At 38.9% G+C, this 18142-nt stretch overlaps 1 protein-coding gene across 1 annotated transcript in view; it reads left to right on the forward strand.

Moving 5' to 3' along the window:
- Positions 1-18142, forward strand: part of jam3b (junctional adhesion molecule 3b) — a 114894-nt gene that overhangs the window by 1788 nt on the left and 94964 nt on the right. Inside the window, exon 2 of the mRNA XM_041802016.1 lies at positions 13121-13265. Coding sequence (XP_041657950.1) covers positions 13121-13265 — 145 coding nt within the window. The remainder of the gene's footprint in view (positions 1-13120; positions 13266-18142) is intronic.

Below are 18142 nucleotides of genomic sequence, written 5' to 3' on the forward strand. Positions count from 1 at the left end.
CCACAATCCCCCCCAAGTACCAGAAAAATCCATTCCCTCCCTCCCTCTATTGCTCCGCCTTTCAGAAAATGTGGGCTAAAACAAGCCGGTCTCAGATTTCCCCTCATTATGTCATGTGGGGAGTTAGCCCCACCCACAGGTTCAGTTGACCCCTCCCACTAGGAAGAAAGTTCCGCCCTTATCTGCTGAGGAGAGCCACATCCATTTCCTGAGAGGGGTGGAGTCAGGGGCGGAGTCAGACAGCTTATCAACATTTAAAGCCACAGACACAGAAACAGCTCGTTCTGAGCAGGGCTGAAACAGAGGGGGGTTTAGACGTAAAAATATCCAATACTGGAGTGTTTTTTCAGCAACAGACTTCACAGGCATGTTTTGGGAACCTCTGAGACCAATATTAACTTATCATAAAAGGGTAAAATATGTCCCCTTTAAGAAAGTATGAACATGTAATTAAACACAATAGCTCACTGATATTCAATAGTTAATCACAATTATAAAACTGAACCGTCTTACAGCCTTTTCAAGTAAAACATCTACAAAATCTGACAGATATGTTTTTCCTGCTCTCAAACTAACAAAGTGAAAAAGATTTAAAAGGTAAAAATACAACTACTGCATAAAAATCCCTTCCTTTGGGTTTATAATATATTATTTTGTGGCAGATTAATCCTGCTGAGAAAAAAAGCTGTACACATTTGGCTTATTCACAGAAATATTCATGAGCAGAAAGTGAGCAGAGTCACTCAGTGGTAAATGTGAAGTCAGAAGTCATTATAGGAGCAGAAGTGCAACAGCATGTCAGCAGGAAACGAGCTGAAATAGATTGAAACTGCAGAAGAATAAACAGGTTTTATTGAATCTGCCCTCATAATCAGTTTAAAGTGGCAAACACAGAGATTCATCATTTCCCTACAGGCTGTGAGAGCAGAGCCAGCCAAAGCCCTTTGGTCTAATTCTGTTTGCCTCAACAAGAAAACGCTTCTGTGATCACACACAGTTATTTTCCTCCGGGTTTCAGACTCGAGATGTGAACAAGTCGACGAGTTTATCAGGAACAAGGAGAGTTCAGAGTTGGTGGTAGACCTCAGTCTGGGAGGAAGTTTTTTCATGACACTAAAGAAAACTTCTAGCTAAAAAAACAGCGCTGTCTGTGAAATAACAAGCTACCCGATAAACAGTGTGATGCATTTACTTTAAATAGTCAGTACAACTGTGCATCAATGGCATGTGCAATGACAAAGAGTATAATCCAACGTATTTCATTTCTATGCAAGGGTAACCAAACACCTGAGCTCCATCTTCAAACTCCATTTCCAAAAACATTATTAAAGACATCAGATGCAACCATTGGTTGGTCGAACATTTATATGTTCTTCTCCGTATCTAAAATGACTTCACAGATGTGCAAGTGACCCATGCCATGAGCACTGATACACCCAGACACCATCACAGATGCTGGCTGGATGGTCCTTTTCCTCTTTGGTCTGGAGGAGTTGACAGACATGAGGACTCATAAGCCAACATCACACATTTCCACTTTAGGTCAGACCATCCCAGGCTGGGTCCCACTTCTACTTTTATATGGCTTGGGTCTCTGGCTTGAGTCTTTTCCTCGGGTCTTAGTCCGTCCCACCAGAGACTCACGGAGAGACTGGAGGAATCGAAGCGGAGGACTGAAGCCAAAAGTCAGATGTTTAACGGCCCATGAGACGTCTTTCCCTCTGCAGCATCATGTACAGCGGCGTCAGTTTATGATGAAGGTGCCGGCTGATCATCAATCAGCTGTCAGGATTCATAAACACCTGATTGTGTCTGCATAAACTTGTACTATACCTATATATTTACAGTATTTGGTCTCAGCGTGGGATCACAAACACCTGCATGAAGAGAAACCTGCAGTATATCAAAAACATGCAGACTCTTTCTCCCAGCAAATACTTTATTATTAAATCACTTATTAGCCTAATTATTCTGTTGATGTGAAATTTTATTGATGTCGAATGTGTCGCAGCCAAAGACAGTAGAACGAATTGGACAAAGCCTGTGTGACACCAGCTGTTTGATTACAGAAGGCGGACTCAGACAAATTTTGAAGCCAATCCGTGACGGCCTCCATCATGAACTCGCTTTCTCAACCAAAGTTTGGATCAGCCTGGCGACAGACAAGACTCCGCCCACTGAACTCAACTTCCTGTCAGCTATCACTAAAGCCGGCCTTCTGGAGGAAGCGTCTGTTTATCAAGCCATCTGTCAATCAAGTGAAACGCACCAATCAGTATGCAGTGAGGTTTTTCCTTATATATAATTGAAATGTTTGTGGTAAAAAAATAAAATAAAATTCACCCCCCTTACAGTGTGTGGACTTGAAGACAATAGAAAATAAGACACGTTTTTCAGGACAGGAGGTTGCCGCTTGGTAGCAGCATCCAATCAGAGTGAAATCCAAGAAGGGGGCGTCTCTTTCAGTAAAAAGAGTTCCTGGAGCCTGCTGTCATGTGTCTCCGCTCATCGGTCTTCAAATTCCTGAAGCTGACAACAGTAGAGGATGAAAACTATGCACTGATAAATTGTCATGAGAAGGGATGTGGAACATGTGATGAACATAAAACACATGAACAGAACTGTCATAAACTGTTGGACAATTTGCTCACACAGTCCCTCACTATTTGTGGAACCATGTGATGACCGGGAACGACTGAGCCTTTCAGAGGTGTTTATTATAGATGGCATGGCATCCTTCACTGCTGCTCTATCCTGCCTCTGCTGGGCTGTTCTATCCTAAGGAGACAGCAGGTGAGCTATCATGATTAATATTTCACATTTCAAATGAGTCTTCTTTGGGCTTAAACTGTTAGCTAAAGTGTTCAACACTGCCCTCCAAATCACTGCTGACCCTCTGCTACTCTCCAAGAATTACACACCAGGTCTATTTTCAGCACCGGACCCTGTCAGTCCGCTCAGATCGATCCAAGCAGCCTGAAAATGTGCAAAGCATCCTGTCAACTCAAAATATAATACAATGCACAGACCCTAATGGAAATTCATCACTATATCATTATGTCTCAACCTGCGGCACAAGCTATAGGTCGATAGAAGGTCAGTGGGTCACAGAGATAGATGGCACCACTGAGGAGGAGAAGTTAACTTTTAAGGTGGAAAAGCACACACCCTCTGCAGCAAACATTTAACTTCCTAATGCACTCACCCATGGAGGAAGCAATAAAATTATGGAATCATGGACAAACCAATCACAAAAAGGTAAAACAATCTGTTGACATACTGTGGATTATCTAACTCGTAGTTCTTCTGCAACCTTGTGCCCTATTATGTCACACTGCTCTGGTCTGGTGCTCCAGACATGCTTCATGTTTGGTCAGAGCAATTCCACACACTGGTGTATGTGGAAACTGAAGGTTACACATAGCATTAGATTTACATCATAAAATCTCATGGGGTTAACATAGGGTGGGAGATGCCAGAGTCCTGGTCTCTTCCTTGACAGCTGTGCCCTGAATTAGTACTGCACTCTCGCTTTCAACCCTCCTCCACCCCAGCATCCACCTGAAGGCTCTGACAGGGGTTTGAGAGGTTGTCTCATCATTCCTTTTGTTTCTGCAGGTAAAATAAATCTGTGAGGAGAGATGAAGTCGGAGCCTGATGCCAAACAAATGTTATGCTGCCATAATAAATGTTTGAACAATCAGAAACGTGCTTTCACCGAACAGAACTATAAATACTTTTATGCAACTGTTTTATTGCATTTAAATCTTTAAGGACTTCTTTGATACATAAACCCAATATTATTTTTTACTTTTTTAATTTAACATTTATCACATATCCACACGTTTGTCTTTTAATGTCATGTTGGAGTGAATTAAAGGTGTGAGAGAAGATGTTTATCGTACCGTATGCTCATGTTACAGGTTTATAATGATACTAAAACAATGTTATAGTAACTAATATGAATGTTTAATGAGTGAACGACATGATTATTTCAAATGTTGTTGTAAGGACCAGGACTAGGCTTTCAGTAAATGAATAAGTCAAGAGCAGAAATCAGCTTCATGCTTTAAAGTAGAGCAGCTGAGGTTAAACCCTGCTTTAACATTTATGATTAATACACGCTGTTTATCAAAGTAACTTTCCACGTGAACATATAAAAACCTTTTTATTCAGGCTTATGTTTCAGCCTATGTTTTTCAAGCTTTACAATCTTCTTCAGAAGAGTTTTGATCCTTTGTTTAAATAAATCATTTAAACTGCATTTGGATCATTTTGTGTTAACTTTTGACAAACTGTGACCAACTTTCAGTATATTTCTATACTGACTCCTGTAAATACTGCAACTTACCACTTTTAGTCATGTTCCATCTGACTGTCCCATGCCAGCAGGCCAATAATGACGAGTAAGTTAGCTGGTGGCAGGGGTTAGCTTTGTTGCCTCACAGTAAGAAGGTCCCTGTTTCGCTTTCCGGTCAGGGCCTTTCTGTGTGGAGTTTGCATGTTCTCCCTGTGCATGTGTGGGTTCTCTCCAGGTCCTCTGGCTTCCTCCCACCACCAAAAACATGCCCGTTAGTTAACTGGTCACTCTAAATTGGCTGTAGGTGTGAGTGTGAGCATGCCTGGTTGTCTGTCTATATATTAACCTTGCAAAGCAGATGGATACGGCCATTCCTTGTTTCTCACTGGCGAATCCATTTTCCAAAGCTCCCATCTGAACCGTTTGGGCCTGGTTAGAAAGTGACAGGACTAATCAGCGACGAGGTACTTTCAGGTGCAGCGGAGTCGTGATGTTAGCAAGAAGCAACAAGAGGCCGGTGCAGTTATGGCGAAAGAGATTAGCGTGGATGCTGCCAAAGAGCCAGTTTTATCAGAACTTGACAACAATTCTTCTTTAAAAGAAGAACAAAGAACAGCAGTGAGTTGTTTTCTTTTCTTTTCGCGCCGGGGCACGGCTCAAAACAACTGGGCCTAATGTGAAAGCACCCCATGTCAGCCCTGCAACTGACTGGTGACCAGTTCACGGTGTACCCCGTCCTCTGCCCCATGACAGCTGGGATAGGCTCCAGCCCCCCCACCCCCCTGCGACCCCCAAAGGGATAAGCGGTATAGAAAATGGATGGATGTTAGCTGGTGTGGTGAAAGTGTAGTAAAGCTACAGTGAAATGATTTTTTTAACCCAGAAGGTGAGGGTACGCACCATGGCATGATTATGGATCCTGTGGAAAATGCAGCTTTCCCTTTTCTGGTCTGTCTTTATTATGATTTATTGTTTTTACACTCCTTCATGTTGCTCTATAGTTTTTTATTTAAACCACATATCAGCAAGGTGACAGCTCCATATGGACCTGAAATACAAACCTAGAGAGCAGAGCCTGAAGGCAACAGTGTGGTTAAAATAAATACACCTGGTTCAACACAGGAGTTATGTAATACAATTTTCATGCATGCTAGCATAATTAGACCTACTTCTATATTTAGTCATAATTACTGCAGTAATGAAATCTGCTCTGAATACTGCTATCTTCTCAGATTTGATTCATACAAATGGAGTAATGATATCCCTAACTGCTATCACACAGTCATAGATATTCGGTGTTCCTGTATCACAGATAGACGTGTGTATAATGGGCCTGTTGTGGATCAGCTTGAAGAGGCCGGCCCTGTACGCTTACATGTCACAGGCATGTCTTAAATCAGCCGTCACTGCAGAAGCTCATGGGGAGAAAACTGCTGGATGTTATCAACGCACGTTTCTGTATCTGGAGGCCATCGGCTTCATATCGAGAGTGACAGAGACAAGACCTTACAGGATCGGGGTTTTTCTCTCATGTGTGCAGAATCAAAGAGCTCTGGGCTGACATGGCCGTGTGCCTGTCACTGCTGTGTCCGACATACGAGCGGACCTTCAGCCCTCCACACAGCACGCTCTGATTTACAGCCAGTGAATATTTTATACAGACCCTGCTGTATGACATCAGTCACACAACTGACAGCCTGCCACACTCAAATTTGAACATGCTGGAGGTTTCTAAGCTCAGAGATCATGTGCCATCATTAAACATACATGCTTTTACTCAAACAGTTCACAGTTTAGGGAAATGCATGGTGAAATTATGTTTAAGTAAGGTTTGATTTATGATGATTTAATACATGAGCCACAGCAAGATTTATCATAAATCCATGCTGCCCTCTATAAACAAATGAACATGTCACTCTGGCTTTATGTGATTAATGTATGTGTAATACATCATTAAATTAGAAATGTTGATGACTCCATGCAATAATTGATACCCACAGCTTGATTTCAGTTACAGAAGTTATTTGTGTTCATGTTTTTTTCTGTAAATGTATGCATCTGACAACTTTGTTTGGAAAAGTGCATATATAAATAAAAATGGCAGCACTAAGCATGCATATTAGAGGCATGTTGCCTCCTTTTAAAGGCCGTATACTGCATGAATATCCTCTGCAACTCCTAGTTTTCCATTAATAACATTCTACTATAAATAAAAGCAAGGGAAAATGTCGCACATATGGATGAGTGTCTTATAAACTAGAAATATTAACACGTTCTGAATTTGATGCCTGATAAAATGTTCCCCAAAAAATATAACAAGAGTTTGAAAGTGGAATTCCTCCCCATTCCTGCTTCATCTACATCCTAACTTGCTCAGTGGTATGGGTAAATAGCTTGCCCTTCAAAATGTGCCGTTTATTTTCAAAGCATGTAGGCCAGTCAAGGCTCCGCCCCCTTTTAATGTAAACAGACCACAGCACACTTTACACTTTGAAAAATTGGAAAAAAAAATGGCAAAAATGGGATAAAATGGCCAAGAAAGTTGAAAACAGGCAAAAAAAGTGGCAAAATAGCAGCAAAAAATGCAACAGACAGTAAAATAAGATGAAAGTGGAAAAATTTGTTGCAAAGATGAGCTTTAAAAAGTGACGAAAAGGTGTTAAAAGTAACATGACGAGAAATTCCAATATCAGAAAGCCTGTTAGCCTGGACGCCAGCACCAATGCCACTGATCCCACACACACACCTTTCTCTGAGATTTTCAGGGACCCAGCCACATCTATGGCAGTCCTGGAGCTCAGGTCCAGAGAAATCTGGATGCCATTGATATATGGCAGTGATCATCAACCGGTGACCTTGGGGCCACATCAGGCCTCCCAAAAGCTCCCCATCCAGCCCCTTAAAGACTATCAAATTCAGAAAACCTGTTTTTCAGGGAGTCTTTGGTCTTTATATCCCTGTAGCTACTGAAGAACCCTAAAAAGGATCAATATTGAATCAGTTTTAAACTGAGGTTTGACCAATTTTTACAGAGATCCATTGTCAGCCATCATTGGTAAATATGATGGATGATAAACACACACTCCTCTTTATGTTCTACTCATCTTTCAAGTTCAACTGTTTTTAGTGTCAACTTCCCACTTCAGGCTCTTAGAGAGTGCCGTTTTCTCTGCGATTTAAAATAAAAATCGTATCCCTATGCTGTTTTTTTCTCACTAATCAGGACACAGCATAATAGTGTCAAACACACAGATGGACAACAGAGAAACACCAGAAATATGGAGCTAGAATATCTCAGTTGCTTCCTTGTGGCTGGTTGCAGCATAGGCTGTAGGGCAGAGGCCTTCAACTACTCTTGCACAAGGGCCAGCTTTTTCTAATCAGGCACTTTGAACAAAATATTTTTATATATATATATATATATATATATATATATATATATATATATATATATATTTGCCCAATAAGCAAATTTTGTTGAAGTTTCTTTACAAAATAGAAAATTAACTTTGAAAAAGTGTTAGACAAAATAATTTAGTAGTGCTGATCATGTTGAATGGATCTTTTGTCACGTTAATAACTTCATTGTTTTTATTTCATTACCAAAAACATAGAAAACATGAACTAAAGGCAATACTACAGGATTAAAATAACAAACCACAGAGCTCATAATACTTTACATTGGTGTCTTGTCTGGAAAAGCCTTCATAGAAACTGTTTTATCGTTTCTAATGCACTGCTGATTTTATTTTGTTACACAAGAAAATAATCCCATTGAGAAAAATATTTTCCTCAAAAGCACCCTCTGTTGGAAGATTACAGCTGCTTATACCAAAGAGCTGGTTTCAGAAATCTGCATGAAACAGCAGTTTGGGCTTTAAAGCTGTCCAAGTCATACAGTGACATCATTAGCATTGATATGCAACATTAAATTACAACACAACACTACAGTAAATCATGCATTATGTCATAGTGAGTCACACTGTACTGGAAAATTACAGGTTCAACCCCATACTTGTCTGTTTACATAAACAATCTCATTATTTTATGTTTTGAACAAAATCTTTAATGGTCACAGCTTTAAATTGGATAAGAGGTACACATTAAACATTTTCAGCATTAACTTTGATTATAAAAAGTTCCCAGGGTGCATAAACACATCAACACAGAGCACACCCAAACCCCACTGAGGCTGAGTCTGGACCACTGATGTCCTCACAGAGATGAACATACAAAAAAGTTTAACTTCTAGAGAACACACTGACATTTTAACTCTGCTTTGCATTTTACCATGCTTCATGTGAGAGATGATACCCTGACTACTGCCACCCCAACATTAGTGAGTATAATTTAACCCTTCTCTGTGAAGATGATGAGGTGATGGGGGGCATCAAATCAAAGTCTTACCTGGGGTGCCAAAATGGCTGGAGAGGTGCTTATTCACATCCTGAGTACTGCAGAGATGTCTGCAAGGCACCAAATCCCCTAACAGCTCAGGCAGCGCTCCTTCATGGGCAGCAGCCCCTCACTCTGAGTGGACGACCACAGAACTCTGCGTGTGCATGTGCCTGCATTTTAATGTGGCATGCTCAACAACAGGAAGTCAAAATGAATTTCCCTATGAGAGATTAACTTTATTCTTCTTCCTCATCAAAGGCAGAATTTTCTCCTTGTTGTCCTTCTTGTTTCCATCTTATAAATGACCAAATCATTATGAATGTATGTGATGTTTAGTACAGACAACAATGTATAATCTGTGCTCATCACTGTCACCATTGTCATTGAATTAACTGGATTCAGAACATGAGAATGTTTGTTTTTATAGCCACGTTTATTTTTTTGTTTGTGTCTGAGAACCAGATTAAACTACAGGTGTCTGAAATCATGTTTTCCATCCATCCATTTTGCTGTACAGTTGGGGGTTGCAGGGGGCTGGAGCCCCAGCTGTCACTGGGCAAGAGGAGGGGTCCACCCTGGACTGGTTGCCAGTCAATCGCAGGGCTGACATATAGAGACAGACTACCAGGCACGCTCACATTCACACCTACAGCCAAGTTAGAGTGACCAGTCAACCTAATGAGCATGTTTTTGGTGGTGGGAGGAAGCAGGAGTACCTGGGGTGAATCCACACGTGCACGGGGAGAACATGCTCTGCACAGAAAGGCCCTGACCAGGAAGCGAACCAGGAACCTTCTTACGCTAACCCCTGCCCAGCCGTGCAGTCCTGAAGTGATGTTTTGCAGAACTTAAATTCAGATCTTTTGTTCGCATATGTAACAGGAACTCAGAATGCATCAGATTCATTTGTATATTTCACTGAATGACTTCAGTCAGTTTTGGCAGTGTTGGACAGAGTAAACAGTTTCATGACTTGAATCAAGCAGTAACTCCTGGTCAAATATCACTCTGAGGGTAAAAGGTGATCTGTCAAATCCCTGGGTCATAGCTTTCCTTCTCAGCTGCAGTCTTCATCCCCACCACTAAACAAACTTCCTTAAACGTACGGGTACAACAGCACCACTTAGATAAACCACACACAGAGCTACATGAGCATAGTTCACAGTGTGCAGAGTGAACACAGAGAAGTTTGGTTTGGATTTTTGGGAAAAATAAAGAAAATTAATCATCTGACTTCAGAGCAACAGTAGTGAGTAACAAGAATGATCATTAAGTCCAAAAAGCAATATTTGTCCATCAAATGTAAAGACAGTAATGGTAAAGTTTCCACAAAAATACTTAAGTAAACAAACTCAGAGAAGCATCGACTGTGCTCAAACAAATTTAAAAATGTTTCAAAGAAGCTGTAGAGCCCAGTTAGAGCTTTCATAATCCACTCTTTAGTTTCTGAACTTCTTATTTTACCAACTATTCCCTCTTTAAATGTGTAAACTTAATTGATATCCATGGTAGACTCTTCACTTCAGTAGGTCTAGAATTAATAATAAATGAGTACTAAAAGAATTACATCCCTGTTCATTCAGACAGTGAACAGCTTTTCAAAAACACTGTTGTTAGAGACACAAATTCATCTTTGTTCAGTTATCAGTACCACAAACAAAGAAACAAATACCAGCTGTTACAGATAATATCACTTGTAACTTTCAGCTCCTGATAACATTTAGCTGATACCTGATTTAAGAAAATCAAGCAGGACTCACTTAAATGAATATTTATATATTTCAAACAATTGCCATTGGACCTAAGACACTTTAGCACGGCATTGGGAGACCTTTTTTTTTTCTCCTGTAACAGAAGTTCCACCTCCATCCGTAGCTATAGTTGACCCTCCAGGAAAAAGTTTTATGTTATAATGAGTTAATGCCATTTCTCATGTTATAAAATTTTATGTTATAACCATGTCAGTAATCATTTTATGATATGGTACATTTTATAAGTATTGAAGTGATAGTTTTATCACATGACAACTTTTACATTGTAACAGTGTAAATCAAGGGTGTCAAACTCAAGGCCCGGGGGCCAAATCCGGCCCGTGGAACAGTTAAGTCTGGCCTGCAAGATGATCTCATATTTCTGTCCTAACTGGCCCGTCAGTCTGAGGTCTGCAGATTTCCTCAAGTATAAATATGTGAACATATCCTTGATGATTTAAGATATCCTTGTTAGGTCACAAAACCTGAAAAAGGAGTAAAAAATATTTAAATAGGAAGTCAGGAATGTGGGAAAAAAATTCATTTGCATTTTAATCTCATATTTTAAATTTTGCATCTCACAATCGACTCAAATTTAGGATTTAAATCTTTTATTTCGTACTTTGAGCATTTCAACTCATAATTTTGACTTCTCACGTAAAATTTTGAGCTTTAGGATTCATAATTCTACATTTTTAATTCATATTTTGACCTTTTAACCAATCATTTTATATTTTTTCTCAGAATTTCAACTTCAGACATAGTTTGACCTTTTAGACTCACAATTTCTAATTTGAATCACATTTTGACTTTTAATTTCATGATCATACATTTTATTTCATATTTAGACCCTTTAAACTTGTGATTTTGACTTTCTTTCTAATACATTTGCCTTTAAAAAACATTATTTTTTATTTCAATTTCATGTTTTGACCTTTTCAAAATAATAAATTTACTTCTCTCAGATTGTGAGCCTTTAAGCTTATCTTTTTAACTTTTGTCAAATATCAAAATCATTCATCAGTGCTAAGTTTTTTTCATATTTTATTACTGGTGAAATGAGTACATGAATACATGTTATTACGATTGAATTTATCATTTCATAATATGACATTTTATGTCATAACAATTAAGTAATACAGCAGTGTGCGATCAATTCATGTTACAGCAAGGTGAGCTGCCATGTTATAAAATGATCATTTTACTGTTACAGCAATAAAATTTCACATTATGTAAAGACAATTGTTATAATGACTACAGTAATGGTTTATGACATGACAAGCTGCATGACATTACAGATAGTAGGGCAGAACAGTTTTAGTGAAAGAAATTTCAATGCTATCAATTTTGTGTAAAAACAGATAAATGATCATGTTATTATAGCATCAGTTTCATGTTAAAGCAATGTCAGTAGTCATGTTGCATTATGATCAATTTTGTGTTGTAACAGTTAAAGTTATTTTGGTATAAAAGGACAGATTATAAGTTATAACACTGCCATATTTCATGCAATATTATGGAAATATTGTGTTGTAATGATTAAAGTTGTTTTATTACAAGAAGTGTTATATGTAAGAATTCTTTTTGTGTTAAGTCAGATGTGTTTAATCTATTTACATAAGTTATGATGCTATTTCATAATATGTTTTTTCATAAAAATGCCATTAATATGTAAAAAAATCCTGTTACAATTATTCAAGTTAGCACCACATTAGACAATATGTTATTATTTTGTAAAAAAAAAAAAAAAAGAAAGTAAAATAGGTTCAATTTCATTTCCTGACAATGTAAGTTATTATGTTATAATATGATATGTTTCATTTTATAACAATGTCATATCTATTTTACTATATGCTAAATTTATGTCATAGCAGTCAGTTATGTTTTAATATGATCGATGTTATGGTATAATGATTATTTCATATCATGAAAATTTTATGGTCTAGCAATCTTAGTTATCCTGATATAATACAAGCTTTGTTTTTACAGGTCTGTAATCATGGTATGATATAAGATCCATGTTTTTAGAATATCAGAAATCATGTTTTTGTTTATGTTATGATGATTTAAGTTATCATTTATGCACACTGTTTTGTAACAGTATTCTTCCATATTATTTTGTATTTGTGTATTTTTGAACGATGTTATCACGTTATGACCTGAAACGTTTAGCCTACGCAAAAATGAAAAAATATAATATAATGTAGCAACAGTACCCTGTCAGTCTATTTAGTGATAATGTTACGTTTGTAATGTAGACTAAGGAAGGAACCCCAAATATAACAGCTGGTGATTATTTTTACTAAACTATTACAGTATCTTGGCCTGTTCTTGAACTACAATCAAGTGTATAACAGCTGTGATGTTGCTCTCTGATACTTTTCCTACCTTGACTTTTACTAAATAAAGGTGGTTCCTTTAAATGTGCTGCTGCTCCGTTTTCAGTCTCACAGCACATAATAGGACTGGAGGCTGGTGGTGTTTTCCTATCTGAGCTCACAGCTGCTGCCTACCTACTGTATAAAGCCACAGTAGTAAAAAAGCCTCCCACAACGTGTCAACTATAAATTCTTGTTTCTGTGAGTGATGCTTTCAGTAGCTATGGAAACCTAATATAATACACTCCCCCTTCCTCTCTCTCTCCCTCCCTCTCCCTCTCTCTCAGTGTTAGTCAACGTCTCTCTCCCTCTCTCCATCCACACCAAAGCTCTTTAGGCTACTTTGCGCATGTACGGCCAGTCTAACAGAGCATTGCATCGATTCCAAGATGGCGATAACACGTCTGGCTTGCCTCCTGACTCTCCTCACAACTCACTGTAAGTACAAAAAATCATCTCAAGTGGCTTTTATTCCTGTGTTTTCCCTCCCCGAGTTGCGTGACCGTCAGAAGATATTTACTTCTACATCTGTTTGGTCGTGATTTCAGCCCGGCGTTGGGCAAAAAATAGACTCCGGCTGAGAAGTAACCCTATCTGGATGCAACTAACGTTAAACTCGAGGCTTACTAACTGTAAGACGTGCCTCTCCGATAATAAGTAACTATAGTGGATAATTCTCTTGGCAAATCCAAAAAATAGTCGCCATTTTTGTTTCAAATTACTGTTTATACGACTCGCTCTTGTGATGGTGATCCTCAAATTCATCGCTGTGGTCCCTCTCTGTTAAAGTAGGAGATCTGCCATTGAATTTAAAAGGATAAATGTTCTTTTCTACATACATATTAAACAAGCCGACCACGTATGCTAGCAAGTGAAGTGGTGTAATCATCAGCACATTTTCAGAGCTACGCTGAGCCACCACGTTTTTGTCCCCACTCCAAAAAAAAAAAGTTTCCCAACTTTGGAGAAGGACTTTGTGAATAAATTATGAATTACTGCCGTTCCGAAACCCACAATGTTAACTATTTAATGTCGGTTTTGGAGTCGTGATGGTGGCTGAGATGCTGGAAAGTAGTGATGCGAGATAACGGTTTTTTCTCCTGCGGCGGAATAAAGCAGGCTGTCCGCGGGAGGAGCCAGCCAGGCCAGGCAGACAGGCAGGCTGCGAGCGTCCCTTTACCAGCCCCCTCTTCCTCATCCTCCTCCCGCTGCTGCTGTACCCCTTCAGACCGCAACAAACAAACAGAATCAGTCGCTGGAAAATCAATTCGTTTCAAAGCAGCGCCTTTTTAGACTCCATTTATCCACTTTAGCTGTCTTTACCATTAGCAGTTACACAGGCACAAGCGCAGCCGTTGGTGAGCCGTTAGTTTAAAAATTCCATCCTCGCGCGAGCGAAGAGTCCAGCTGGATTCTTTGTTCTTTATCTTCATATTTTAGCGAAATTAATAGTAAAACAGAAGTTAAATCATTGTCGTTGGTTATCTTTGTGTGATTAATTAAAAATTATTTACCCCAAAGGTTTTTTATCAGTTGTGGTGTTGTAGAAAAGCCACTTGTTGCTTTGCTATGTCGCCATTTTTTAAGTCAAGTGCACTGCTTCTTTGCTTCCAGCCTGAAACTGTTAGCTTAACTTTTTTGTAAAAGCACCTGTTCAATGTAAAACTTAACAGGCTGCTTATTTAGACAAATTTTTAACACGAATTGGTTAGGCTGCTCAAAGTTCAGCTGAAGGGTTTTGATGAATTTTGAAGATGGAATATACATGTCAACGACCAGAGTTCCTGCTTTTATACAGGATATGTTTAATAAAATTGGTGTAGATGATTGGTTCTCAACTTGTGGGTCAAGGCCAAAAAGAGGGGCATAGAGCTGTTTTCATTGGGTCTTAAAAGTGTGCCTGGAAAAAATATGGTGAGAAGTTTGTGACGTATGGAAGCTGTAATTCTGTTTATTCTGGTTGTATTCTCAATGTCTGTTTTGGGCTTTTGCCATTACTTGGATAGGACAGCTAAAGAGAGACAGGAAATATGAACAGAGAGAGAGAGGGGAAAGACCTGCACCAAACCTGATTCCCCAGCCAGTGCATCAAGGACCACAGCATCTGTTTATGGGTGCCTGCTCTACTTAACGGAGTTAAACTGGCGCCACAGTGTTAATTTCCTTAGGGATGCATGATATTATCTGCATAATATCAGTTTTGGCAGATAGCACCTTGGAAATTTCTTCTGATGTTTACAAGTGATATTTGGCTGTAAAAGATTGTCATTAACAGCAGCAAATACTGGCTTTCCCAACAAATAACTTAATGCAGTTATAGTCTGGACCAACAGACCTACATCAGTCTGAGTCTTTCATTATTCATCATCATTCCTTAAACTTTAGAGAGTCTTTGAGGATTGAAATTTGTTCATTTGTTCATCCTCAAACTTTAAATGGTGTGTTTTAAATGCTGAAGTTTTATTCTGGTGTGAATTTAAATATCTGTTTCAGCTAAAAATAATTTGTATCAGCATATCTGAAATTGGAAGAAATCCATAATAATGCATGCCAGAATTTCTTCAGATCTTAAGAAAAGCAACCAAAATGCACATAGGTTAATCATAAGAAACTGTGTAAAGAAGTGTATGTCTGCTTGGTCTTCCAGAGCTTCTGTAATAATGTGCTTTTTAAACATGTTTGTTTTGTTCCCTCTGTTCAGTCATATGTTTTGTTCCACTGAAGGTCCGAGCTGCAGCGTGTCTTTAAATAAATTTCAGTGCTGGAAAATTTGTTGGAAATTTGGGTCAGGGCTTTCCATTTAGGAGGTCGTGGTGGGTCCTGAGGCTAGACCGGTTGAGAACCACTGGTTGAAACTATCATTAGGGCATTTGAAGCTGCTGGTTTGACCCCGTTTTTTAAATTTTCTCTTCCAGTATGAGTAACTCTGCCTTGGTTATAATTTCTCCACGGAGTTTGACATTGAATTTTTGCTTTTATTTCTCTTTTTCCTCTTTGAATTAAGCAAGGTGTGTGAGAGGACAGACTTCCAGATCAAAGTGAGGCACAGACATAAGAACGCCGTGTGATCTCTCATGTGTGTGAATTGGCTTATTCTCTCTGCCTTCATTAGGAATAGAAGTAGAGCTTGTTTCAAATCTGTTGCTGCACTATCAACACGGTCTCTCTTTGACTTTTCTCCAGGCTGTGTGCTGATTATTTTATTCAAGCAACACTTTTCAAAGTCAGTCCTTTTAATGATGCTCTCCTGAGTACATCTTTGACAGGCCATGATAGCGGGGCTATTGACATTTTGTGTGGGTGGGGGGTGGTGAGCTGTGGAAGATTTAAGAATTTCTTTTGTGTTGCTGGACAAGGCTTAACCATGTGGTCAACTGGCTCACAGCCAGCATCTCCACTGTCTTTAGACACGGGACAAATCTGGCTAGACTAAAGCTGGCCGCAAGCTGTGTTATGGTACTACTTTCTTCTGATAGCTACTGACTTTAATTAGACTGCTTCTTGTATTTTTGAAAATCTCTGCTGCAAATCTCTCACGTTTTACTTAGCGATTAAGAAATTCAGAAAGGAATGAGGATGTTGTTTGCTTCTTGTTTCATGGGTCACACTCTATGCTGTGTGCTTGTTATTTCATATGCATGACATTCTTCGGGTAGCTATCATCCTAATGGCCACGCAAACCCCAGCCGCTTCCAACTAAAGGCTGAACCCAGCCCGGCTGAACAGAGCTGCAAATATCAGCCCGGTCGTCTGTCAGCAGAGCCAGAGACGAGGGCCTTTGTTATTTTAAGTACACATGCTCACAGCAGACTTTCCATCCTGATCTAATGGAATGCATTAACATTTTCCATTGTTGGCTTCACCTGAGCCATTCCTCATAAAATATTCCAGAAAGAGGTACGCACTTTCAGGGGACATCTGCCAGATCCCTCCTGCCAAGAGTGTGGCCAAGATATGTGGGAGGCTGGAAGATGCTCAAAGTGGATTAGTATGGAGCAAATATAAACTTGAGATCACTGCTTTGACTCTTACAAGAAACACCTGTGGATGTGCAGCCTGTACACACCCTATGATCCTGCATTTTTGAAATTGTGTGGAGCAAGAGCAGCTGCTTTAATCCTTTACAAAAACAAAACCTTTGGATCAAAACTACTTGGTTGAATAGGCACATAAACTGCCTAGTTACGCATAGAAATAAGATTATAATATAGGTTAAGAAAGACTAAATGGACCTATCTTCATTACAGGGCTCATCACTGGCTAGTAAAGTGCCTTCAAATTAGGTTTTGTTTACCATGTTAACAGGAAGAGACCACATCAGTTCCCCCACTTATGGTATTCACAACATAGTAAGTTGAATTGATCTGAAAGCTTTGAGTTATCAAGTTGTGATTTGTTGTATGTTTTCCAAAATAACAGAACCCATGGATAAAAGCTTTTGGCCGTGGACAGGAAAGATTCTTTAGCAAGTGTTTTTTTTTTTTTTTTTTAACCAGGTCATCACCTTTATGGTGTGTGTGTTGTAAGTATTTGAGAAGAAGCAATATTTTGGTGTCAGTATTGCTTAGGCCTGGCAACGGCGTTCCCCTACAGTTACTACTATAGCTCAAGCTTTTTCTGTACACAACTTCACAACATGACTTCTGATTTTACCAGCTCCATTTGATACTAGAGATGCACTGATACTAAACCGAAATTTACAGCCTATAACCGAAGAAAACCTGCTATGTCAATTATTTCAATTTTTTCCCTTGTAATATCTCTCTCTACTAACGCACCACCCCCTTAAAAACAAACTACTAGCTGTGTAGTGTGGTCAAGTGAAAGGCAGCCAGGTAGTTTCATTTCAGCTGTGTATTTTGATTTCAGTTGTCTCAATAAATAACCATGATTTTTTTAATCTCTGCATGTTTCTTTCAGTTATGCCTTTTGAAATTATACAAATATTTGCAGAACAAACGGAGTTGGAGGTTGGGGTTGGAATAATCGTTCATTAATAGTAATCGAGGTAAAAAGCCCTATTAATCGTGATTTTGACTTTTGCCGTAATCACCCAGCCCTAACTGACACCACGTTTTTCCAGACCAACTATGAGTACAAGCACTTGCATTTATGTACTCACTAATACCTAGTTAAAATAAAAGTGTTTAATAGTACCATGACTGAACAGATTACTTCTAAAGTTCATTTTATTTCCATCAAATGTTCTTTAACCTTCCTGTTGATAATTTATTAGTGTATAGTTTTCTTTCTCCTCTACTTTTGTCATCCTTGGTTCTATTATAATATCTCAAAGCTGCAGACATTAATCTGTT

The sequence above is a fragment of the Cheilinus undulatus genome, linkage group 12 (assembly GCF_018320785.1).
Source record: "Cheilinus undulatus linkage group 12, ASM1832078v1, whole genome shotgun sequence".
Classification (NCBI taxonomy): Eukaryota; Metazoa; Chordata; class Actinopteri; order Labriformes; family Labridae; genus Cheilinus; species Cheilinus undulatus.